Here is a 26,640-nt window from a genome sequence, read left to right on the forward strand (position 1 = left end):
TCTTTTGCATGACCCCCTTCTTAGAGGAGCTGCTGCGATCCGAACGGGTATCCACCAGCGACCTGCTCACCACCTCCATCTCAGAGACACGCACCACCGAGGAGCTTCTTCCCATGGACAGTAGTGAGGATCTAGTATCGGAGAGTCGTTCTTACCCACATGATGGAGAAGGTGAGTAGGAATTTTCCTGGACGAGAGGGCACTTGGCTTGGCTTAGGTTTTGCGGCCAGTGTTCACGGCAGAGCAGGCACTGGAACACCTTGGCCAGCCAGTGCGAATGGAGTCAGTTCACGGGAGACGGAGTGATTGGGCAGAGCTGCCCTCCTTGAAGGTGGCAATGATGATTTGCTGCAGGGAGGGACCTGTTTTTAAAACCCTCACCGCAGAAGATGCTTGGGAATATTGGGCTCAATCCAGAAAGGGCTTTCTTTTCAGACTCTTTTAACAGATGGGCTTGTTAGCCCTTTTGCCTTTCAAATGAGGACAGATGAGAAGAACTAAAATCCTCCATGAACTAACTCTGTTCTGTGATGCCTGGTCATCCTTTGTTTTAAAATGATGAAGAATGATGCCTCCCATTGGTGTATGGAATGCAGCCTTAGCTTTAGTTGTATGCCAGTTTGGTGTGATGCTTTCTGAGGGTCATTTTGAGGGTCAAGAACTAGCTCTCTGTGTTGCTTCACAGGATGGACCTTCTGAATATGTCCAGTGTTTCAGGAGATCCTTTATTTGCATCTGGGAAGTTCCAGGGAAATGTGGAGATGTAACTCTCCCCACTCTCAATATCAGTTCTCATTGGCCACACCAGCATGGACCCCCGTTTGGGCAGTTTTCATACTTCCCCTGCCCCCATGTGGCAGTTGAAGTCCAAGAAAGTTGGACGGCATTAGGTTGGGGGAAAGCTGAGCTATTTTCCTTCTGGATCTGCTCTCTGATAATCTGAATAATTTAGGGTCTCATTCTGCATGTTCTGGATTCCATGCACTTTGGATTTTAATCCACCCTTCCTGTTTTCTCCCCAGCCACCTCCCTTTCTAAATAAATACCTAGATGGAACGTGTGCATTTGTGTTTGTATGTATGCTTTCCATTTGCATGTTTCTAAGGAATAGACAGCTGGACAAAGTGAATTACAGCTTTTAAACTACCTTGTTTTGACTGGCACAGTCTCTATTCATTATATTACTAATTAATGCTTTCAATCAATTATTTTTTGAAAACAGCCAAGTGGTAGCTTAAAAGCCTCCTACAGAAAAGCCTTTAGTCGCTGCCACTAAGAGCTCTGTGTTACAAGCCTCCAATATTTCCTGTATTTTATTTCATTTTGAGGGCTGCACACCTTTGCCCTCACCCCCTCACCACTCGAATGCCCTCCCCGAGCTTCTTCCCGAGTCCAGCCCTAGAGCTGAAAGAAGCTCTTCAGCTCTTCGCTCCTGTACCTGCAGGACAGCTGCTGCTGTGCTCAGGATGATGGGATAGCAGCGCAAGATCATTACAAGCATTATCTGTTGCATAACCTGACCTGCTATTTCAGGTCACCACATCCCCGAGCAGCTTTCTTGGAAAAGGAAAAATTTTGTAAAGGAAAAAATAATTCCAGGAGAAGGAAATGTTCTCAAACTTGGAATATATGAAGGATTCTTTGCATAGGAAAAAAGAGGGCCACAAAGACATACAGTCTGAATCAGGCATGTTCAAACCCAGGTACCTAGTAGCCTATGGTACCATTAAGATACAGGCCTGTTGATGGGCACCTGGCTTACTCCAAAGATCAGGACATAGGAGGAGAAAGCTGACAGGCTCCAAGATCCAGGGCCAGCACCAAGGGTAGGCATGACTGGGCATCTGCCAGGGCCCACAATCCAGCAGGGCCGCACCTGCAAGAGCCTCCAGAGTTGCCCCTCCTCCTCCCCACAGCAGCCCATGCCTCTCACTCTGGCCCAGACAATGGGTGGTGAGAAGGAAGCATGACAGATGCCCTGCAAGCTTCATGTCTGCCTATCCAGCAAGGGAAATGTAGCAACGTGGGGAAAGAAGCTGAGGAGCAATCGCAGCTGCTGGCAATGGTGTCGGCTTGCTGACAGAGGGGCCTTGGAGGGGCCACAAAAACCTGGAGCTGGTGCTGCTGAGAATCTCTCACTGGAGGCTCAATTTGCAGCACAAAACCTGCACTCCTAATCTCTCTCTCTCTCTCTCTCTCTCTCTCTCTCTCTCTCTCTCTCTCTCTCTGTGTGTGTGTGTGTGTGCGCGCGTGTGTGTGTGTGTCAGAGAGAGAGAGAATGAGAGAGAGAGAGAGAGAGAGAGAGAGAGAATGCTAGGAAAGCAGGTGGGGGAAAATTGGGGAAGAGGTTAAGCAGATGAACTAATAAAAAAGCATTTGGCCACTGAGGAGGAAGATAATGAGCAAAGTCACCAATGCAACAGCAAACTCAATAGACAGAAAGAAGCACGGCATAGAGATATTCCAGATGTGAAAATGCCTGGTTTGGGTGACAGATTGCCTCTGAGGATCAAAGGATAATGGAGTGTTGGAAATGATGCTGAGGCTGCAGGCCTGGGCAGAGTGATGGATGGTGAAATGATCAAAGCCCTGAGAGGGGCTGTGAAAGAACAATAGGCATTGTGTGAGCTTCCCTGGTTGAGGGTGCAGTTTGCATCCTGAAGGTCCCAGATTCGGTACCAGGGGAAAATGGATCTCGGAGTAGATGATAAAGAAGATGGTTGTGGGAGGCATTGGAGAGCCTTATATTGTCTGGATGGATAGAACTGAAGAAGACTGAAAAATAGTCCCACCTGGATTAAGGCAGACAGCTTCCTCTGATCTGTTGTGCCAATATTCTAAACATTAAATTCTAGATGTAGAATTTATGTCTGTACGAATAAGCTGGAGCAAAAGATCTATTTGCCTCTTTTACAATACACAATACTCCAATAACACAATTGAGTGGGCACGGCTGGGTCCAGACAACGCAATAACCCACACTCTAGGGATGAGTATGCATTGAATGTAACCTGTCACTGAACTGTGGGTCGTTGTTGAAACTGTGTGAAACTGTGTTTATCGTGTTGTCTGGACCCAGCTGCACTAATAAACCATGGTTTGTTAACGACCATTCACAACCCAACAACAAACCACGGGATCCCTTTGTGGGTTCACTGTTAGCAAGCCATGGTTTGTTAGCATGCTAGGTTCAGGTAACTCACATTTGAACAACAGCCCAGAGTTCCACAACAAGCCACACTCAGTGCTTCTGTGTCAGTTATCATATCGTCTGAACCCAGTCAGCAGGCATCAATCTGGTGTAGTGAGGAATTTTTGCATATAACCCAACAAGGGACCTACCAGAGTGAATCGGGCCACCAGCCGTGTATTACAGGACCCCAGGGGACTGACAATCCTTGTTCTCAGTGCAAGTCGGGGAGCAACTCTAGCTTGATTGTAGAGCATGCAAAAGCTTCTGGCTTCTCCCACTGGAAGGACTGGGAACCAGGTGATGGAGAGACAACCCGGGACAAGACCCAGGGTGGGAGTATCTTTCAGCTCAACAACTGAATTGTATTTCTGAGAAATACAGGGGGTGATCTGCCAGTTCTTGGTAATGTGAGTGGGAAAGGAAGTGGGACAAAGGCAGAAGGACTGGAGCCAAAAATCCAAAAATGTATGCATATTGTTCCTTAAAAGTTCCTGCTGACTACACCTTAAGGGGAAGTGGCTGAACCTTTTACGACTGGGCAAGAAGCACCCAATGAGAGTCGGTTGCAGGAAAGGCAGTGAGGCCAGGAGAAAGAGGCAAGGCCCTCTGGGGCACTCAGGAGGGCCGAATTTGACCCTGGCCCTCAGCCACTGCAGCTTTTACTTTGATCTTATAGGATTTGTTCATGGTGCAGTTTGGTGGGGAACTCACTTGGAGGATGGCATTCAACACCATGGATAGTCCCTGCTGAGATCAAAAGAAAAGCCACAATGGAGGATGAGTCCCACTCACATAGACATCACCGGGCGCTCCAGACAAACATTGTGCAGTTTTCTCAGAAGGCTCTGGGTTCGCTTCCTGCCTTCTGCAGTGTGAAAGGGTCAGGTGGCAGGTGACTAGGCAGACCCCTGCCAGAGACCATGGACTGCTGCTGCCAGCCAGAGAAGTCCATACTGGGCTAGATGGGAAAATATCAGAGTCAGCATTGCGGCAACTTCTTGTGCTTGTCCGCTATGATCCAAATGCCCCACTGTTACGATGTACATTTAAGGAGATGCTGTTTTCCGCAAAGCCCTTCCCGCATGGACAGAAAAGGGATAGGATGTCTCGACATGATCAGTTACATGGGGATAATAATCTGGCTTCTAGTGTAGCCAGAGATGCTGGGGTGCAAAGAGCAGGTTGCACTGCAGAGCTCCGTCGATGCAACCTTGCTTGTTTTTTGCTTTTGTTTTGTGTTTTTGTTGCACAGCTCCAGCAGTGGAAGTGCTTGCTCATTTCTTTTAAAGGAAAGCTGAAAGTTTTGGGAGAAGCAGTGGAATATCCCTGTTGTGGGAACATTGGCCTGTGGCGAATCATCACCACTCCTGGGTTCATTGTAGTCTTTAATTTGTGCATGAGTTCGAGGCATGAATGGCAGGGGATAGAAGAGAAATAATCCCTTGGCAAAGCTCAGGAGTGCGCAACTGGCCCCTCACTCTATCTCAGAATCAGTGAATCTGTATGCAGTCCTGGTGATGTTACCTCCTCTGGTATGCAGAGTTAGGTGGAGCGAAACACGGCGTTCCTTAGAGGAAGACAGTGACCTGTGCATGAACTAAGATAAAGGAGGTGCAGCAGAAAATTCCCCTTGCTAGCTGATCCTGTAGTCCCGTTTTGGAGGGTGGTTGCAACACCAGGACGGTGTGGTTATGACAAACTCCACTGCTCTGCAACAGTGGTCGAAATGAAAGCCCATGAAGCAACGCAGGCATCCGATGCCATAGCCCTGTGGCTAGCCATTAATTGGACGGTTGTGTTCCACTGGCAACCCTGCCTGAAGTGCCTGATTCTGCCTAATCTTGGAAGCTAAGCAGGGTCAGGCCTGGTCAGAATTGGGATGGGTGACTTGAGTGTATGATTCTATGATTGTTGCTGTCAACTGCCTAGAGAGCCTTGGCTATGGGCAGTATAAAAATGTAATAATAATAATAATAATAATAATAATAATAATAATAATAACAACAACAACAACAACAACAACAACAACAACAACCCCATGCTTCCATTTGTATGAAAGACCCCAGGCAGGTCATGGAACAAGTCGTAGGGCCGTCTGCATAACCCCACACATGCTCCAGCCCCACTCTTCCCTTGGCGGGCCCCCAATTTCTACATACTTGCATTAAGAAGGGCAAATGTAGCCATTGCGACAATAGCCCTCTGTCCACGGAAGTGTTGCAGCAGAATCCCATTGCCAGCTACTCTTCTGTTCCAAGGAAGAATGAGTCATGTTCATTTCTAGGGCTAGACTGAAATACATTTGTGATCCTTGCCACTCTCTTGCCCCAGTCATGGTGCGCAGACCCCAAAAGTGGAGAGACGTGTCGGCTATTTTCTCAGGAAGTGGGTGGCAAAAGCTACTGACATTTATTGATCTTCCTGCTGCCACCAGCTGTCATTTTTATTCCCCAAATGTCCCTGAAATGCTGTAACATTGCTATGAACAGCATTCTGGGGAAATCATGGGTGCCGCCATTTTGATTTTTTGCTTGCTTGCTTGCTTGTTTTGTTTTTGAGAAAAATGACATTCCCCCTGGGAATGGCACTGAATCATGATGTTGTATTAATGGGTGGAATAGGCAGTTTGGGGGGGCATGGCATCTGGCTGCAGAGGCAGGGAGGTTATGGGGCCCATGGGAGGTGTAGCTCCTGCAAAAACCCCAATGGGGGAAGGCAGTTTTGATCGCCTTTGTTTCATTCAAAGCGCCCTCAGCATTTAGTGGGGAAAGCTGGGGGGAAAGAGCTTCCTTAAAGTTCTGTTCTTGCTTGCAACCAAATAGCAATGCGATTATTGCTCAGGAGACCCACACACTGCCACGTGGTCCCTGGGCATTCCAGGAAGCACCGCTTGGCTGAAAGCCCTGGTGTGCCGACCCTGCACAACACGGCAACAGCGCCTGGAGAGTTTGGAGAAGGAAGACTCCTGGGTTGCCTCCCACACTTGTTGAAAACGGCCCCTCCCTGTGAAAGAGGGGTGTGTGGCTATGGCAATAGTCCTGAAGAGCATCTGTACTTCCAAACTGGTGCAGCTGGTCTTCTCTCCATCCTTCTAAGCAAATGAGGACAAAGCCTTTCTAACTGCACATCTTTATTATCTTTGCTTCCTGAAACAAAAGAAGGCTATTGCAGGAAGCCCTGAGGAAAGAAACAAGCACAGCAAAATTATGGCCACTAGGGAAATGGGGCTTAATGATTCCAAATGGAATACCTCTCTCCCCTTCCAGATGGAAAGAGCTAACCCCACCTTCAAGGTGGGCCATGCCGCTTAAAGGCTAATAGCTTGGAGCACCTGAGGCTTCTCTGCAGGTCTGCCTTCCTAACCCGGTGCCATATGACCAGACTTTCAGTCTTGGGTCCTCCCCTCCCATTCCAGGTTTCCTACAAAATGAGTAACTGCCTGATTCTCAGCAGCTGCTTGGTTTATCCCTCAGTCCACTGGCCTTTGGCAATTCAGCTGTGGATTCTGGCCCCTCCGCCTTTTCTGAATCCAAAGCCCCTCAACAACCTTGGACAGCTCTATTATACATAGGGGGCAGGAGAATCAATGGCAAAGAGTCAGTTTTGTTCCATGATCTCGTCTTCCCTGGCTGGCCTCCCACCCTGCTTAACTGTTTGAGGAACATTATCTGTTCAGTTCTGGTTGCAGCTACAGGACTGAGATTCCTGGTGGGCTGTGAGTGCCTTCTAAGGAATTGTGTGAAAATAAATGGTGCCCATCCACCTCCTTCTGATTTGTTTCCCTGACTCTTGGCTCTTTGTGCAAAGTGGTCCCAGGGGATCTGTGCCTCCTTATTGTCTGCAGATGTTCCCATTGCCGACATTCCCATCTGTGTCCTTGTAGTCCTGTAGAAATGAGTGACATCACTCTGAGCCATGCATCTTTATGCGGACACTTGACAAATTCATGGTGGATAGGTCTACCAGTGACTATCAGTGGTGATACAGGTATGGATTCATCAGGACTATAGATAGCACCACCTGTAGGGGAACAGCTACAGAACAGAACTGTTACCTTTATTGTCCTGCTTATGGGCTTCCCAAGGAACATCTGGTTGGCTGCTGTGAAGAAACAGGCGGCTGGACTGGATGGACTATTGGCTCAGCCAAGGCAGGACTCTTCTCACATGCTCACGTCTTGCTTTCTGTGAGCCGTGTTTCTTTGGTCAGAGGTCCTCCAGGTGGACTGCTGGGATAAGTCAGAGCCCTGTCACTGGATCCTAGGTGGGTGGGCCATAGCTCACATAGGGAAGATCACCTGCTTTCCATGTAGAAGATTTCAGATGCAATCCCCAGCCGAAATCTTAGAAAACCATTGCTGTCTGCCAATGTCAGCAGTGGTGACCTGGACGAGTCAGTGTAAGGGCGACTTCCTCTCACCCTATGTTTTGGAGGAGGCTGAAGTGGGGTGCAAGGCCAGCGTGGAGCTCTCTATTGAGTTTAGAGTGGGTGAAGAAAAGAAAAGAAAAGAAAAGAAAAGAAAAGAAAAGAAAAGAAAAGTTGTCCAACTCCCAGCATGCCCCAGCCAGTTTCTTTTGTCTAAGCATGTGTAAGATCATGGCCTTGCATCACTTTTTTTGCAGACCTAATGTTCTGCTCTTGGTGGCAGAACCAGATCTTGAGTGAACCAAGCAGACTTTAGCTCCTTCCCTACCATGTTTCAGTGTTGCCTAGTTTTCTTCCTTGAACTGGCAGCAACCTGCTGCTAAAGAGGCACAACTCTGGAAAACTCATTCTGTTTGAGTTCAACGGGTTTGCAACATAATTCTGTTCCCAAACTCAAAAAATAGGGCAGGCCAAGGAGCAGGGGTTGGTCTGGCTTCCATAAAATCGTTTGAAATATTTGCACAAATTTGGACCTGAGAAACTACATCTCTCTACTGCATGTTGCTCAAATTAGGGCTGGTTCATTAGATATTTTTGTTCTTCCTATTCTCATTTCACATGAGAACTTTGGAAGCATCCTCCCTGGACTGCGTGACACACTCCACTAGGGTCACCCTGAATTTTCTGGCAGCTCATTTCAGATTTGTGCAACATTCAGGCCACTGCTCTTCAATTTGTGCCCAGGTATGCAAATTGCACAAATATGCAGAACAGAGACCTGATTTTGCTGCAGGTTTTCCCAGCTTTTTAAAGAAATATGCAATTTATAGCCTGTCTATAAAAATGGAAGTCTGCATGCTGGCATAAATGACATCAGTCTGAGCTAACCCCGACATGGATCGCCTGAACAAAATCCAAGTGGCCTAGTTGAGAAAACCCAGTGATAATTCCAATAGTACAAGAATCTTCCTATGTCAGCTTTGGGGTGCATGTTTGCCATCGATACTTGGTGATATCAGGGTAATCATGTCCCAGTCAATGGACATTCCTTGAACATAGGATCAATCTGAAATGTTTTACACTGGTGGGGAGTAATAAACATGCAGAAGGGGAGTTAAGGAGTGGCCTTCTTCCTATTGTGGCAGCTAAAATCCTATTTGTTTCAGGCCAGCACAAGGAGATACCTTGAGAGTACCTATCTCTAGCATCCATTATTCATGGGCTAAACCTACCATAAAGTGGCTTTTCCCTCTTCATTTCCCTTCATTTTTCCCTTACACTGGGCATTCCTTTTAAATGTCTCCCCATTATTTTCCATTATAATGAAATACAATATTTAGACAGCATTCAGACTCTGAGATCTGATAACGCTAATGATGGCTTTCCCCTGGTTGAGAACCAGGGACATGGAGATGAAGCATCTCTCACGTGCCCTGGTTGAGAGGGGTGCAGCTTCATACGCACCAGATGTCTAGGGTTATAGCTCCCCTCAGCCTCGTTCAGCGTGACCAAAGGTCGAGGATCCTATGAGCTGTAGTTATACATTTCATCAATTCCATTCTGCCTGTGCTTTCCAGATTTCCATCCTCCACTTCTTGGCAGTACTGGGTTTTTCTCAGTTTCCCAAACGTGCATTCTCATTGGAAAACGTGAGCTTGTGCAAATGTGCATTTGCACACGTGCGCCTGTCTGAAAATGCACAACCTCCCTCCCCCCCGCAAAATACCCGCACACATGGTCATGTTTTGGCCTACTGAGGAAAGGTGCATTTTCAACCAGTCCTTTTTCTTTCTATTTTTATCTGACAATTTGTATACAGTTCCAGAAAGATTAAAAACTCCGCATGTCTATGGAATCTATGGGTCAGAAAAAGCAGGTCTGCTGTTAGAATCCACAGGTCAGAGATGAAGATATCTTAAGTGAATCCAGTGCAGATTTATCTGGCTTCCCTAGCTCTAGCCCACAACTTCTGGAGAGAACTGGGCTGTCTACTAGTCTAGTTTAATTGCTTTCCATTTTTTAACTTCTGCACAAACCCCTTTGCCGCTGACTTGTATGCTGAAAAAGTCCTTGAAAGTCAGGTGCGGAACCCTTGTTCAGTATGGAAGATTTTGAGGGTCCACAGGTCACTCTGGGTCAAGCTTCAGGTGTAGCATCCAATTTCATTTTCCAATTTTCTTTTAAATATTTACAGGCAGGAAGGAGAGAGAACTGAGGGGAGAGCTGTAGGACTCATAGAAGAACTTTTATCCCTTCCCTCTCCAGCCGTGCTCCCAAAGAAACTGCTGTCCTTCAGGAATGGGCGCTAGGAAAAAGTTCCCATGTGTGCATAGATACTTCTATGCTAAAGTTCCTAGCCAGGCAGAAGGGAGAGTGATTTGAAGCGGAGCGTGGAAAAGGAGGGAAGGACTAAATCTCCTTACCCCAAAACAAAATTGCCCTTTATGCCTGTAACTACTTAAAGGCATTGGAAGGTGAACCTGCTCGCGATCTATTAAGTGTAACATGTAGCTTGGCCTTTGGCTATACTTTGTAAATTTTGCCACTGCGCTTCTACGGTAGATGGAGTGGGATCCCCCATTACTGGTGTTCTCTTTGAGGAATCCCATAATAAGTGTCCACTGAACCCTCCTCATCCCTCAAGGGTCAGCTTGAGAACCTGTAGACCCAACTGCCACCTTTGCCTCTGCTCTCTCAAAGCTGCTGTGCAGTGTCTCTTGTTTCTTGGCCTCAACATGTCTTTCTTTGTCTGTTCTTTTTCCCCTTCTGCCATGCTCTCTCTTTCCTTCTGGTGCCTTGTGTGGAATGGGCAGATTCTGAACAAACTGACAAGAAAGGTGAGTGCCCAGCTCTGTGCACAACAACCGGTCCTTCTCAGAATGTTTTGATTGCGTGGGGAGGGAAGATGCTGCTGCTCAGGGTTGTTCCCAGAAGAAGGGAAGCAGGCATCGCATCCTCGAAGGTTAAGAGTTAGGACTCCTGTTCCTCTAATCCTCACCAGGTTCCTTTCTCCACAGCTTCAGGGCTAGCAGAATATGACTATCCCACTAGCGACAAGGCCTTGCTGTATGAGTACGAACGTAAGGTAGGCTCAGAGGCACACGCTGGCATTTGCCATCTTTATTCATTCATTTCCATCTTCCTTTTCTTCCGAGAGCTCAAGGTGGTCTCCCCTAAACCCCCTCCCCATTTTAGCCTCACCACTACCCTGTGAGGTAACTTAAGCTGTGGGACCGTCGAAGGCCGAGGATCCCTCAGTGAGCTTCATGGCTAAGTTGGGATTTGAACCCGAGTCACTTTTATCTTCTCTTATGGCGTATGCATTGTTTGTCCCTTCTGAGTTTTGTGCTGTTGTTTTTACTTTTGCTATACATCCCATCATGGGTAGAGCTGGATTGGGCGTGGAGGAAGACAAGGTTGCCTGGGAAACCTTCTGATAGATTAGCTATTCCACACTGAGGGTGGACTTTTGACATGTGGGTGGGCGCTCAGAAAAGGTAAGTGCTGGCTTGCTTCCCTCATGTATTTAACAGGGACAGGATGAGGCCCCTGCCTGCGCATGATCCTATGTGCTTGCAGTGATTTGGTGTAGAGAAGGAAGATACTTGCTTTCCCAGGGTGCTTCTGTGCCCCGCTCCCCCTGCCCCAGTTGCATACCTATTCTGAAGCTGACCATTTTTCTCACCTCCTCACCACAGGTCAACGTGTCTGTCTCCGATATCAAAGGCATGGTGTACAAGTCGCAGGAGATCCAACGTGACGAGCTGGTAAGTGGCCCTGGGCCAGCCAAGAACCACTGCACCTTGCCCGTCCACCTGGTCAGGTGTGCATTCAGCGCCATAGCCTCCCTTGTGGGCATTCTGTGCCTCTATAGTAATTAATTTATTCATCCATCCACACTCAGTTCCCCTCGACCGCAAACTGAAAGCCAAACCGAATGCATCAGTTTGTTCATTACATTTATACTCCACCTTTTTCTGCCAAGGAGCCCAAGTTCTCTCGCACAGTCTCTCTTATGGTACGATTTTATCCTCACAGCAGCCCTGTGAGGTGGGTTAGGCTGGGAGTCCGTGACTGGCCAAAAGTCACCCAGTGAGCTTCATGGCTGAGTGAGGACTAGAACCCGGATCATCCAAGTCCAGCTGGGCCACACTTAACGCCTGCATGGTGACCTGGTCTGTCTCTCTTTGTGATACAGATTGCCCTGCCATGCAGATGTGTTTTTAAAAATAGCCAGTGTAGAGGCCCCAATCCATATTTGGAGCCTGACATAGGAGCGGGGAGACTTTAACCCTCTTCCTGATGCCACAGTTCGGGACTGCAAGAAGGCACGAACATTAGAGGCCCTTGTACAGACACACACCCCCATGTCAAGATTCAGATGTGAATTCGCCTCTCCCCCCATTTGGAACAGCCCTGTGACTCCGTGGTAAACGTGCCCAGACTCCCCGGACAGATCACTCTGCCAAGCAGATGTTTGGCACTGTCAGCATAGGCATGATCGATCCTCTCCGGGTGATTGGGAAGAGGGTGTTTGGATTCAGTTCCATCACCACCACCTCCCAAAGAAAGGCAATGGATGCCGACAGAGCCTGCTGTGCCAAGCATCTGTTGGGCAGGTGTGTGTGAGATCCCGTTCCACAAAGATTTACTCCATGGTGCAGAGGTTTTGGCCATACTCAGCACCTTTTTTTGCACGAGCACTTAGCAGTCCGCGGGGCAACCCCACTGCAGAACGCCCGGGCTTCGGAGGACAGATTGCCAGTGCACAATGTGGGGGCTAATGTTATCTCTCGCTCCTATTTTTGAGTTCCTTTTAGAACTCTGGGAAGAATTCCATCTGCTCCTGGTGATTTATGAGCTTGATCTAGCGGTTTGCTCTAAAATGTCCTCCAAAGACGATTCAGTTTGTGTCATTTCTTCAGATTTATCTCCTTCATGGGGAACAGTTTGGGTGTATCTCCCCCAACTTTGTCTTTGTCTTAGACAGATGCGAAGCACTAATTTAACTTCTCTGCAGTATTTCTGTCTTCCTTAAGTGCTCTTTTTACATCTTGATAGTCTAATGACCTGAGCAATTCTTTCTGGCAGGGTTCCTGCTTCTAATGCAACCCTTTTAAAATTCTTCTCCTTGGCTTTTTTATGTCTCTATCTAGATACTTCTCATTCTTCCTCCCTCTCGCTCGCCCTCTCTGTCTTTTTGTTCCTAACATATTACACGTTTTATTATGCTTCAGCTGCTAGAATTTCAACTCTTTAAATTGCTTTTGAGCCTCTCAACTCTTTAAGTTGCTTTTGGATCTTTCTCCTTATTGATGGGCAGTTTGATAAGACTGGGACTCTCTCAAGAGTAAATGTTGAAGTTGGGAGTTGGGGGGTCCTTGGGACTTTCGAACTGTGTTTCACGGCACAGTCTGCCCAGCTGAAAATAAATACAAAGGGGCCAGAATTGGTGCTTGGCCATCAACAGCATAAGGCCCTTTGCAGCGTGACTTCAACTTTCTGTTGCTGCCCCCAAGCTCCAGGGGAAGGGAACCTTGGCAGCCTGTGAAAAGAGGAGCAATGCAGCATCCCCCCCACCCCAACACACACACACACACTTTTTGCCCCAAAGAAACTCACAAACATAGCAAATGAATGGCAGTAGACTCAGTTTAAAATGGACAAGTGGCTACTGGAAACAGCCATTTTGTTTTCCTTCTTTCTTAGATTTCTTAGAGGCTTTTCTAAAACAAAGGACTCAAGGCAACTTACAACAGAATCAAAACATGCAACATTTAAAAGCAGCTAAAACCAGTTGTCCACTGATATACGTCCCCACTTTACCATAAAGCACCAGAATCCAAACTCTGGGGCATCAGAAAATAATCGCCTTCCAAAGCTGTTCACTGGGGAATACAAGCAAGAGAGTGCTGTGTATCACCCACATGCCCTGTTTGTCTGCTTCCTGCACCTGAGAATAAAATGCCAGACTAGAAAGAGCCAGACTAGCCCAGCTCTTGTTATTTAGGCAGCTGGGGACAAAACCAGCCTCCTGTCTTGAACACTGGTGAGCCTGAAGTTGTGGATGGCCTGGCAAAGCATCTCCTACCACTGCAGCCCCTCCCATAGAAGTCAATGGAACCATCCATTTGGATGGGGAAATATCAATGCACCCGGTCCTTCAATCTATAGCTTCTCATAATGCTTCATTACCGAAGGGTATGCTCCATGACAGATTTGAAGCCAGGGCTCTGTGATAGTAACAAAGATAAGATTTTGCAACATAGAGAGAGTGTCTTTTCCTTGAGTAACCATTCTCATCTGGAATTAAAAGCAGGGCTTTATAGGCAAGGAAGTACAATTTATTTCATTAAATTGTTTTGTCCAATATCTTTACTGTTCTCTTGGTTATATGCCGAATTCCAGATCCCCATTAGAGTCAGTTGACTCTGCGCCCTGTGTACATCTGTTGTAATATAAAACTGTAGCTACACCTTGGCCTCTGCCTTTTCTGTTGTTGTGGTTGGTTGTTAATTCAACTCTTTTCCGAGAGGATCGCTGGCATCAGATTTCTCAGCAGGAAGCAAAGACCTTAAGTTGCTTCTCTGCAGAATCCCACACCAAAGAAAACTTTTCCAGGGAGAATTTAAAAAATGCATACTCATCATCATCATCATCATTTCCATAAGTGAGGTCACCCTCTGCTTCATGTCATGTTTCACATCAGTGTTTATTGCTATTTGAACTGTGTTTGAAGGGAAGAGAATTTCTGCTGTAGTTCTTCCACTGCGGACCTGGGCCATAAAGAGTTTATAGGGATGTGGAATCAGAAATGGACACCATTTCTCTCTGGTAAAACAGAGCTGGCGACTGTGATGCAGTGAGCTCAGCACAGACGTGTGTTGTGCGTTGTTCTCTGCGAAACCAGGCGATGGCCATCTCCAGATTGAGGAGTTTTGGCAAGCGATGCTTGTCGACTTCTGCACAGAGCAAAACAGCACAGAAAGTCAGAGGGCTGTTTCGAAAGGCCCGAGTGGTACCTTGCAGCTCCTGCCATCCTGACATCTGAATCGCAGGTGCAGAAACTGGACACACTGCGTTTCCCTAAGTCTCATGTGTATTGACTTTTGCTCTGAATGCCATGGAGATCAAAAGCTTGTTGCGAATACTCCTGAACTATTCAACAGTTGATATAATCCTCGCCTGATCCTTTTCTTCTTAATAAGTCATGCCTTTGGTGTGCAAATTCCTTGCCAGTCTTTATCTTTGCAACAGCCTGTCAACAAGGTCGCTATTCCCACTTTTACAGGTAAGACCTGGGACAGGGACTGGTTGCTTCTTGGCCACAAAATCAGCACCATACTTCACATTGCGTGGCAACACGGGGTCCTCTACACCGGGCATTCTCTGCGCAGTCATGATTCCTCACTCCCAGCAGTAGTTTGCGGGTGCTTTACTCAAGGCCATCCTCCTCCCCCATGCTTTGCAGGCATTTCTGTGGCTTCTTTTAGATCTAGGATCATATAACTCCAGTCCTCTACCAGCTTCACTGGCTCCCCATCGAAGTCTGGGCTCAATTCAAGGTGCTGGTTGTCACCTATAAAGCCCTTAACGGCTTGGGACCTGGATACCTAAAGGAACGCCTTCTTCCATATTTGCCCTCCCGCCCCCTGAGATCAGCAGCAGAGGCCCTCCTCCGGGAACCCCCCCGTGAAAGACATTAAGAGGCTAAGTACCCAGAGGAGGGCTTTCTCTGCAGTGGCGCCCCACCTATGGAATGCGCTCCCCAGAGAGGTCCGCCTGGCGCCGTCGTTATTTGTTTTTCGGGGCCCGGCTAAGACCTTTTTATTTAAACAATATTTTAACAATTTTTAATGTCATCTATAGGTTTTTTAATTTGCAGCCAGGGTGAATCTGGATTTTATGTGCACTATTTGTACTGTGTTTATTTATTGTATGTAAGCCGTCCCGAGGTTCATGCTAATGGGACGGCATACAAATATTCTAAATGAGTGAATGAATAAATAGGAACGTGTGGTATTATCTGGAAATGGCAGGATGAACCCAGATAAGAAGCTGTTCCACTGCACTGCACTGGCTGTGTAATGGAACCTATAGAAAGGTTTCTATAGGTTGTATAATGGAACCACCTTGTGGTTGCGTAATGGAACCTATAGAAAGGTAGAGAAAGGGAACAGCTGGGGAGGAAAGCACAGGTAAAGAAACCACACTTAGTTCTGCAGGGGTTCCAGAAACAGGAACCTTGGTAAAGTAGTGAGATAAAAGACTCATGAAGAGACCAATGAGGAGGAGGAGGAGAGGAAACTGGGCAGGGGGATGAAGGAGTTCACTGGACCGGTCAGATCCCAACAGTTTTATCCTAGAAGTGATAGAGATGAGAGGGGTACGTACTGATGGCTTAAAGAACATCCCTTTCCTATACAGAGATGCTTCAGGAGAAAAGAAATAGGAAAGGGAAACCTTTTCCCCTGCTTGCTCTTCAGAATGCCACCCCCTCTGCACAGCTGTTTGGTGGTCGCTGGAATGAGGGATTCTGGTAGCAAACCCTTGAGAATGAAGCTCGCGTACCAATGAGACAGCCTTCTGGTAAAGTCTGCTGGCTGGTGGTTTGAGTATCAGGCAAAGGGAAACTGGGACCGATGGGGCAAGGCGCACAATGCCTGAGCCTTTCTCTAAGCTCGCCTTAATTTTTCCTGTTTCTTGAACATCAGTTTGTACATTGCCCTGGGCGACTGCACATGCACCTGGCCTAATGGAGCTTGAGCCAAGCTGGTTTTGGGAAAAGATGGTTCTACAAACAGGAGGGATGACTATTTGCAGTTTCTGGAGAGGCCTGACATTGCAGGAACATCTTCCCTGCCACTAGCATCTCTAGCTTCATGAAGCTTTTGGAAGAGACGAGGAGCTGAGCATACTAAGGTCTCTGAATCTTTCCCTCTGCAGGAGCCAGACTCCCTGGTGACCATCAACAGGGGTGCCTTGATAGGCCTCCTGGTAGTGGCAGTGGCTGTTGCCATGGTGATCATCATCAGCCTCCTGATGGTTCGTCGGAAGCCCTACGGGACCATCAGCCACGGCATTGTTGAGGTACAGCTGGAAAGGGGCAGCACCTACTTCAGGGATGATGGGAACACTTTTGGAGCTCAAGCTTGGAGAAAAATCATGGGGACTTCTTTGGAGAAAAATCTAAATTCTTCTCCACAGTGGTTGAAATCCTAGTTGGAGAAGAATTCCCAGCTTCTCTCCCTGGCAGTCTTCTGGTCCTTTCTTCCCCCAAAAAACCACATTCCCTTCCCTTTTCCCATGGCTCGAACAGCGGTCGTGAAGCAGTGGCCCATGGGAAGGGAGGTCCATCCCTCTGGTGCACCACTGCTGCTGCTCTGGTGGAGAACATTGGCTGGGAGGCGTGAGGGGGTGGACCGTTGGGTGTGTGGTCTTCCCAAGGAGTATTGCCATTGGCTTAGTCTTTGGGAAGATGGCAAGTCCCAAAGCCACGCCCCCTTTGGCCTGGAGGGTGAACTGCAGCATGCTAAGAAGGCAGGACAAGGGAGGACAGCCCACCCCCCGCCTTCCTCCCCACATGCTGCCTTCCATTTGATAAGTAAAGGAAAAGGGGGGATGTGTTTGAGAGTGGCTGGTGTGGATGTTTGGAAATCAGGGAATGGATGGGGGGGTTGTTACTTTGGCTTGTGGGCGTGTGATCCACCTTATTTTTGAACTGACGGAGACGGAGGGTCTCTAACCCACCCCTCAACTGGAAGGCCAACCAGGAGCCCTCCGCAGACCAGCCGCCTGAGCTGATGTGCCCTGTGGGGTGAGCTCCAAAGCACCACCAGAAAAGTTCTTCCAGCACACTTGGCATTGCATTCCATGTGGAAGCGATGCAGGCCGGGCAAAGGAGCATCAAGTGGGGAAATCACAGAGAGTTTCTAACCAAGTTGACCTGAGAGGGAAACTTTCTGAACTCAGATATGGCAAAATCAAACCAGCCCCAAGAATGAACAACTATTGAATTGAACCTTTTGTATAGGAATCTTGCAACTGATATAAAGCTGCCCACGATGATGCAGGGAGGCCTGATTATGTTGGACTTTGACTCCCATCAACCCCAGCGTGGCTGATGGTCAGGGGGATGGGAAATGTAATCCAGCAAAAGAGGGCCACAGTCTCCCCATCCTGCACTATAACCTTGTATGGGTGTTTTCTGGTACCAGCTCCCCCCGCTATGGCTTCCCACTCCCAAAGAATCCTGGGAGTTGCAGCTTGTTAGGGCACCCTGAGAATTGTGTTAGATTGGTCCTTCCCTGCCACTTCCCACTTCCAGGACTTCCCTTTCCAGGGTTCTCTGCAAAGCAGGGATTACTCAAGGTTGTCGTTCTTTCTCAGTGGAGTCCTGGTGAGCCCCACAGTTGTGCCTAACCTCCCCTTCTTTCTCCCCACATGGCAGGTGGACCCCATGGTCAGCCCTGAGGAGCGGCAGCTGAGCAAGATGCAAAACCATGGCTACGAGAACCCCACCTACAAATTCTTTGAAGAGATGAACTGAGCCCTTCGGTGCTCCTGGGGGAGATGTGGGGTCACTGGGCGGTGGGTGATACCAGGTGGGTGGGAGTTGGTGGTATCTACAGAGGGAGAGGGGTAGGTCCCACGTACCTTCCACACTGAGCCCTCCTGCTCCTCTGCTCTGGCTGAGCCATGCGCCCCTCCCTCCACGGCCCGTTCCCTCTCCCCCCCCCCCCCCCCCCCGTTTTTGTTCTTCCATTCGCCATCTTCCTTCTCACATACCCCTTCCGGGCTTCACAACTTTAATCTCTGGCCTCGCTGCCTACCATTTCTCTTCTCACCTCCCCCTCCACACCCTCAAGTCTTCATCACTCTTAAGGTGCGTGTGCGTGCGCACACGTACACACACACACACAGACACACACACAGAGAGAGAGAGAGAGAACGCGAAAGAGAGAGAGAGCTTGCATTAGGAGCCATCAGCCACTGTCGTTGGAATAGCTCTGCGATCACGCACTTCCCCAGGTCATTTGTCGCATCTGCAGTCTCCACGTGCAAAGTCAAGGATTTCAGCTACTAAACACCCTGCACCACCCTCGCCATCTCGTGTGTTCCTGTCACTAACCAACGCTCCGTTGCGTGGTGGGGCTGTTCTGCGCGCATCTTCCTCACCTGCCCAGGGCCAACAGCCATCTTGCCATTGCAGCTCACGCTGAGCTGGCTGTCTCACCCTGAAGCTCTAGCCATGCATTCCACCTGGTGCTCCACAGAGCAGCAGCCTCTGCATCATTGACCCACCGCACGCATCTCATCGGCAACTCCCTTTTTCCAGGGTTTATTTAGGGGAGGGGGGCTGTTTTTAACATGGAATGCCTGTAGCTTATGCGTGAGACAAGAATTGCTAATCTAGCCTGCCTCCAGCATAGGAACCAAACTCCAGAGAGACATTTGGTGTCTTTTCCATTTCCACTTGTCTTATGCTTCCCTTTGAACTCCTCACTAGTTGCACTTAATTTATTTGGAAAGCCAACTAAAGTGGGTTGACCGAAGCAGGTTAACGCTCTACTTCCCTTGACCCAGTTAACTTCCATCAGCACCTTATTTACTTGATTGGAAAGAGGAGAAGCCAAGATTTAAGTTCTCCTCCCTCACCTCCCTATTCCTTCCTCTCCCCTTCCTCAGAGATACAAGGGATGGGGCAACATTGCTGAAACAGATAAGAGGGCTGCCCTTTGTCCATCCCAGTGGTTCCCAGGCTAGGAAGTAAGTTCAGCCATGATTTAAGGAAAGCAGAGATGGGGGGCTATTATAGGGCTAGCCAGATAGGCCTGTGCCGTTTTTTATCATTTGCAGTGCGTTCTTTTCCTTCCAGTAGAAACATGCCAGTTTTAGTAGGGTGCTGCCATATGATCCGGTTGCCTTCCGAAGCAATGCATGTTCTGGGATGAACCACCTTGGCATCTGAAACAGGGGGAGATGGTGGGCCACTTGGGTTGCCTTGTCTTGCCATCTCTGTCAGTGTATGCCAAATGCACTATGATGTTTATCCACTACTGGAGGATGGAAGAGAGCGCCTCCAGACTGTACCATTTTACTACCTTTTGTAGGGTTGCAGTTGGGTGGCAGACTAAAGAATATGCCCTATTCTTGGCATATACTAACAGGGCTCTTGAGATGGATTAAAAGAAATGAGCTTGGGACTGATATTATTTTATCTTTTGATCCTCCCGAGACATAATCCCTTTGGGCAGATATCCTCGTAATGAAAAGCTGCCAGATTCCATCTCGCACAGGGCTCCTGGCCTTTTAAGAACTGCATCAAAGAGAGGGGAAGAGTTCTTTTATTCGCTTCCTCCCCACAAAGAGAGCCAGTGTCTTTGCAGAACCTCCGAGTCCTCAGGGGGACCCGGCCATCCCCCAGGTGGGCCAGCCCTTTGCAGACTCCATGCTCGGCCTCAGAGAAGCAAGAGCGGGTGGCTGCGTGCCCTGAATCCCTTCTCTGTTTTTCCCGTGGTTGCCAAGTCATTTCCTGCCCCTCCCTTGCCCCATTTCTGTTTTGCTTCTTGTTCCTTTTTAAGCTGTCACTCTTGAAATCAAGATGCAAAATGTCAAGGGACAAACCAGGAGATGGATTTCAATTGCCAGCCCTCCCACCAAACTAATAAAATATTGTCACTTCTCTAACCCCAGTGCTGGGCCTGGACTCTTCAATGAATGGGAATGCTGGGCTGAAAATTGGGGAGCAGGGCGGGCTGGGTGGGTTGGAAAGGACCGGAGCAGATCAGGTCGTGTGGCATTGCATTGCTCTCTGCTCCTTCCCAGAAAAATGACTTGCAGGAAGGAAGTTGAGGGAGGGTCAAGGTAAGAAGCTTGTCTGGGGTCCCACTCTCACAGAGCAGCCAGTCCATGCCTGGCCTTCCTGGATGGTCTTTGGGGGCCCCTCCCTCCTGTCTCTCCTCACCCTGTTCTGCTTGATTCAGGCTCCATAGCAAGCCTGTGGTTTGCTCAAGCTCTGGATCTATCCAGGCGCATCAGGGGACCCCCCAAATGTCTTCACACCTGCCAAATGGGTGGCGCATCCCATGTGGGCCAGGCTTCCTCTTCAACGGAGTGGCCCGATGGTAACCGCCACCCCGTTTGCCACATCAACTGGGTATGGGGCTGTGATTCAGCCGTTACCCATCGAGTGCCATGGACAATGGGTTCAGCGCCACCTTGGCTGCAATACTGGCCAATGAAAGGGTTTTTTTCCGCCTGCTGCCACGCTGGGCTTGTGTCAGCTGAGCCGCTCAGGTGTTTTCAAGGGAGGCTGTGAGCATCAGAAAAAGGAATGGGTGACGCTGACCCAAAGAAGCCCAAAGTGGAATAATGGCCAGCGTTCCCCATTTGCAGATTAGCCTGCAAAGAGACGTGATGGTAAATAAAGCGGGTGAATGGAATGTGTGGTATCCCTGCATCCCAAGACATGCGTGCTCAAGGCCTTGGAGGATCTTCCAGGTAAAGGAAGGAAAGGGATGCAAATAATGGAAGTCTTGCTCCCAAATGGGGCTTCAAGGGTTGTATTTTCCTCCTGTTGGAGGAAGTTGGTTTTTTCTCACTGGTTGGCCCTCGGCTGGAACGTGGCAGGAAGTCCATGCACCATGTCCCTCCGCTGCCTGGCCTTGCTTTTCAGGCTTTCTGAGCTGTTTTCCCCATTCTAAAGGCTGGGATGCTCCTCCAAAGACTCGATTACTAGCAGGAGGTGCTTCCAGCTGCAGCACGGTGACCCTGCCCCTTTCGCCTTTGGCCTCGCCTATTTCTGGAGTGTGGCCCCAGAAAGCTTTTCCAAATGGAGTTGAGCCATTGAGCTGACAGAGGCTCTGCACCACTTCCACAGAGCCACGCAGGCTGGGGTCTCCTCCACACGCTCTTCACACTGTCAGTGCCCAGATGCAGAGCGTTCTGGAGAAATGCGCTCTGGCGCATCCCCTTCTCGACAGGAAAGCCCTGGTGACTTCGCTGGTGGCCAGCAGCCCCAAGCAGTGCTACATGGTGGGTCTAGCTACCATTCTAACTTGCCCTGATGCTCCTGAGATAGCAGCATTGCAGGTAGCTCTTTTGCGGTACTTCCGGTACCAGGCAAGCAAAAGATTCAAAGAGAACCCTGCTAGAGAGCTGTCAACTGCTGAAGGAAGCCAGGTACTCACACTGGCTCTGGATTAGCATTGCAAATTAAAATCAAATTAAATTAATCAAAGGGGATTGGCATTGCCAATTAAATTGTATTACAGCACATGTAACATGTAAATAAAACACACTTCCCTGCCAAGGGTCAAATCACAGTCATTGCTTTCCGTGTGGCTCTGAGATGAGGAAAGAGAGCCCCTGCAGAAGTTCCTGGACTGCAGTTCCCGTTCTCCTTCACAGCAGAGCCAGTGCTGTGGAATGACAGGAGCAGCCCCACAGGTTCTCCATCCTTGGTGCCCTAAATGGGAACTTTCTGCAGTGTTACTGCAGAAGTTGCAAACATGGTTTTGGGTTAAAGCAACCCAGGGAGCGTGTCTACATCCCTTAGAACAGCCTTGAAAAAGTGCCAGCCTCCTGCAATAGATGCCAACTATAAAGCTTTGGGGAGGTATGTCGCTCAGATGAATAACTATAGGGAGAACTCTGAATGATGTCTGTTCCAGATTTTTAATGGGCTATCTAGTAGAACAGTGGTGCAGTCTCTGCCCCCTAAGGCTTTCAATTTACCACATGGGCAAAGCAGAAGTAGAAGGAGAAATCAGATATTAAGTCGTGGCAAATGAAGGTGGCAAAGTGAGCTACACGGTGGTCAAGTGAAGCCAGCAAATCAGCCCTGTTCCCCCCGATGGGAATGAGTTTTTTCATTCCTCCAGCCATTATAAAATAAGAGTTAACATTTGAGAACGTAAAAATGCCCCACTAGTCTGCAAAGCACAGCATTCGGCGTATTTAAGCTCCCCTTATACAGATCAGACCTGTTCCTGCCAGCATGATTTTTTTAAAACAGATTTTCCTAGCTGATGGGGGATTACATGATCCATTGCATCATTTGCCAAATGACTCATCCTCGAGCAAGAAAACCAGGTTATGGAGAACTGATTCATGGATAATCCTTTCAGTCAATGGCTTCAAACACATTAAAATAATCACTACCTGTAGGAAGAGCTGAACAAGATAAACATTAGCAGGGAAGAGCCCAAGCCGCACTGAAGCTGCAGGGAAGCAGAGCTGGGTTTTGATTACTAGTCCAGATGGGGGGTGGGAGTCAATCCTTTAGCGTAGCTTTTGCTCCCATGTTCCTTCCATCATGCAACGTGGAAATAAATCTGCCTGCTTTAAGCCGGGGGAGCTCAAGGTGGGTGAAAGTGCTGTAGGGCTTTGTGGTACAGCTTTCTTCAGCCCCGTGGGAACTAGAACTACACCTCCTAGCATCCCTGACCACAAGCAAGTGGGCTTCCACTGATGGCATGCTGGGCAAGTGATCCAGAGGGTGCAGCAGTTCCTCTCCGAGGGCAGTTATGTTTGGAGTTCTTTAGCTTAGAGAAAAGGGCAGACAGGCAGTAAGAAGACAGAGGTGTGTAAATTTTGCATGGGGTGGAGAAAGTGGAGAAGGCGACATTGTCTTCCTTCTCTCGAGGAGATTGGCAGGAAAATCAGGACAGACAAGATGGAGCACCACTTAACTGTACTAATGTACAGTTAAACTAGGGAATTCACTAGCCCCAGATACAGTGATGGCCCCCAGTTTGGAGGGCTTTAAAAGGGAATAGTCAAACTCATGGAAGAGAAAGCTACCCATGGTTCCTAGTCCTGATGGCTCTGTGCTACCTCTAGTACGAGAGTTAATATTCTTCTGAATACTTGTTGCTGGGAAACACTGGGAGAGGGCTCTATCACACTCACCGCTTGCTGGTGGGCTTGGACTAGGCAGGTGCTGGGTCTGATCCAGCGTCTGTTCTCATCAAGTCTTCTCTTCGGTTCAGCTGATTATGCACACAGACCCCCTCCCCCCCCCAAGCAATGCTCAGAGTGGGAATTGGGCCGCTTGCTTGCTGTTCCGCCTGAAAAGACGTGGGATGATGCCTTCCCCCCTCCTTCCACCACTGCAGATGGGCGTAGGAGGGGAATGACAACACCGGAGCCCAAGGCTTCTAAAGCACGAGAGGGCCAGGCTGCGGCATCACCGTGCAAAACTTGCAAACACGGTAAGCACAACCAACCATTTACAACGGTGAGAAGAGAGACCTGCCACACACATATTCCAGAAACATATTCCGGACTCCAGCCGGCCATGCCCTCCAACAGGGCACTCCGTTCCCTCTCTCCGTTTCCTTCAGCTATCCGCACACATCCAAGAATCACTGTTCCATGACACGCAACTCTCCCTGGGTTGTTCTGAGGATCCCATTCTAAGGATCCTCTCAGGTTTGCTTTTCTCGTGTGTTTCTGCCAAATCTGCAATTGCCCCAAGTGTGCCTTGTGTGTGAATGGTGCTATCCTGGCTCCATAAGTATGCAGGTTCACATTATGAGTTCTCCAGGTTCGGTGTCATAGTGGTCATCCTATATTCCCAATGCTAACACTAGTGAAAGTGAAAGTGCTGTCCAGACCTGAATCCTAAACAAAACCGAATGAAACCTCTCGATCAGTTTTACTTTAGCAATTTCACACTGGCATCTTCCTTTGAAGTTCTACCATTAAATTGTGGCTTTCAGGTTGGCAGCAAAGGGCCCTAAGCGACTCGGTATTGCTATACCGGATATCTGGTTTGCATCTATTAACTCCAGGATGCAGAACCTCAGACACAAAGATCAAAGGCTCCAAATCCAGACCCCTGGAGTCCCCAGAGGGCCGCACCTCTTCTCCCACCACCGACCATTTCCCATTTTCCCTTCCGGTGTGCAGTTTGGTCCCCATTCTAAAAGGCTGCTCCTAAGGTTTTGCTGCTGGCTGGAAGACCTTTAAGCTAAAGTAGGTTGGCATGTTTGGCCCCACCCCTTTGGCTTTCAGCCCCACCCACCCACCCACCCAAGAATGTGACCCCTGAATGCTGCTCCAGAAGGTCTGAACGAGGCCCCATACCCCCAGTTTCATCCTTCAGTGTAGATGCAAGCCTGTTAGCTCTACATAGACAGCAGACAATAATGGATGGTAACAGACAATAATTCAATAGGTATAGGTCACAGCGTGGAGGTGCAATCCTGGAAGAAAATTCACCTGTCAGGCAGAGTTGCAGGCACAGATGCCTTGCCAAAAAGCAAAATAGGAAGACTGTGAAAGAACAGAATGAACTCACTCTGAGCAGGGGGGTGGCAGGGGCACTGGAATCATTTGAGGCTGACGGTTAAATCGTTCCTTTTTTGTAGATGTCTGCAGAGATTCTGCACGCACACTACAACAGCCGCTAAACATGCTTTGTGAAACCGCTGTTTTCAATGGTAATGGGACTTCATCTGCACATTTCCACAGTGTATTCCATCCATGTCCTACCCTTCTGTGTAGGATGCGGAGCCCAAGGTGTTCCATGCAAGGAACCCAAGGTGGCTCTCCATTTTATCCTCGCCACAACAGCCGTGGGAGGTAGGTGAGGCTGAGGGCCAGGGACTGGCCCAAAGTGACCCAGTGAGCTTCATGTCCGACTGGGGACTAGAACCGAGACCTCCTGAGCCCCAGTTCATCATTCGAACCACACAAGGTTCTCCCACTGCTTTCTTGCTTTCTCGGGCCAAGCACAGGCTACCTTCTGATACTTCGGTCTTCCATCAGGTTGGTCGTCAACTCAGAAGTAGCTTTCTGAATGGTCATGAGTACAGAAATGCTGCCTCTGTTATGAAACCAGTTGCCTGTGGAGGCCCAGGAGATGAAAGAACTGAAGGTACGGTACACCAGGTGCAGGCTGGACACAAGGAAGGATTTCCTGATTATCAGAGCAATACGACAGTGGAACCAGCTGCCCAGAGAGGTGGCGGGTTCTCCCACACTTGAGACATTCAAAAAGAAACTGGGCAGCCACCTGAGTGGGATGGTGGGACTGGAGTCCTACACCAGCAGAGGGTTGGACCCTATGGCCTTCTTGCCTCCTTCCTACCCTACTACTCGAAAATGCTATGATTTCAGAGCTTGGTCATCTTTTCTAAATGCCTCACGGGCCATTGGTTTTGCTGGTGGTTGTACTTCAGCTGCAGTTCTTTCCGCCTCTGTCATTTCCTTCTCTTTTCCAAAACAGTTTTGCTGATGTCTTACATTAAATACAGGTGCGACATTTTACATTCCACCTTCAGAACGACAGGCTATGAATGTTATGACTAGAATAAGAATGCCTCACCAGTATAGTTCTGAACACAGTTATTTAATTAATAGATATCTTTAGGATTAGGACCTTAATCTGTTGTTTCAAAGCAACAGGTTGGAAACATACTTGAAGTAGACCCACTGAAATTAATGGGGCTTAAGGTAGGCATGAGTATGATTAAGACTGGATCCAACCATATGCATAGATTCAGCATTAATTAATTTATTAATTGTTTATTTAAAACATTTCTATGCCGCCCCCATCACAACAAAGCCTCAGGGCGGCTCACAAAGAATACATAAAAACATACATAAATAATAATAATATAACAATTTAAAAGAAAAAAAACTAAAATGGGTACATTTTACCTACTGATTATTAATTTTTAAAAGTTTGTTTTAATTCAAAAATCTCAGAATCGACTTGTATTTATCCTTAAATTGGCTTAGAGGTGGACTATATAATCATGTAATTTTTTAATTCATAAAATTATGTCTCAAGGCAGTTTACAACAAACCCTTTAAAAAGACAAGAGCAACATATAATTCATAGCTTGTGACTAATAGAAAAAAATGGAATCTAGATAAGTTTAAAAACAAATAGAGGAAACAAAATTAATTGCTTTCCAGTGAATTGATGCAATAATTTTCTTCAGTTTGTCAAAAGCCCAAAAGTATGGGAAAAAATTAAATATGTAAGAACGTTTATGTTTACAAAATTAAATTATTGGTTTTAGTTATGTCTGTGAGCAGTATCATTGTATTGACTTCTGATTTCA

The 26,640-nt window shown here is 48.0% G+C and overlaps 1 protein-coding gene across 2 annotated transcripts in view; it reads left to right on the top strand.

Annotated features, from left to right (window-relative positions):
• APLP1 (amyloid beta precursor like protein 1) overlaps positions 1-20,253 on the top strand; it is a 44,626-nt gene extending 24,373 nt beyond the window's left edge. The window contains exons 12-17 of one of the 2 annotated variants that reach the window (XM_044435202.1): positions 25-171; positions 10,372-10,395; positions 10,576-10,643; positions 11,257-11,325; positions 16,505-16,648; positions 18,009-20,253. In XM_044435202.1, the coding sequence (XP_044291137.1) occupies positions 25-171; positions 10,372-10,395; positions 10,576-10,643; positions 11,257-11,325; positions 16,505-16,648; positions 18,009-18,107 (551 nt within the window). In that variant the 3' untranslated portion in view covers positions 18,108-20,253. The remainder of the gene's footprint in view (positions 1-24; positions 172-10,371; positions 10,396-10,575; positions 10,644-11,256; positions 11,326-16,504; positions 16,649-18,008) is intronic. The other variant, XM_044435203.1, reaches the window with a different exon arrangement.
• The last annotated feature ends 6,387 nt before the right edge of the window (positions 20,254-26,640 follow it).

This window comes from Varanus komodoensis, unplaced genomic scaffold, assembly GCF_004798865.1.
Source record: "Varanus komodoensis strain SLA01 unplaced genomic scaffold, ASM479886v1 scaffold29_1, whole genome shotgun sequence".
NCBI lineage: Eukaryota > Metazoa > Chordata > Lepidosauria > Squamata > Varanidae > Varanus > Varanus komodoensis.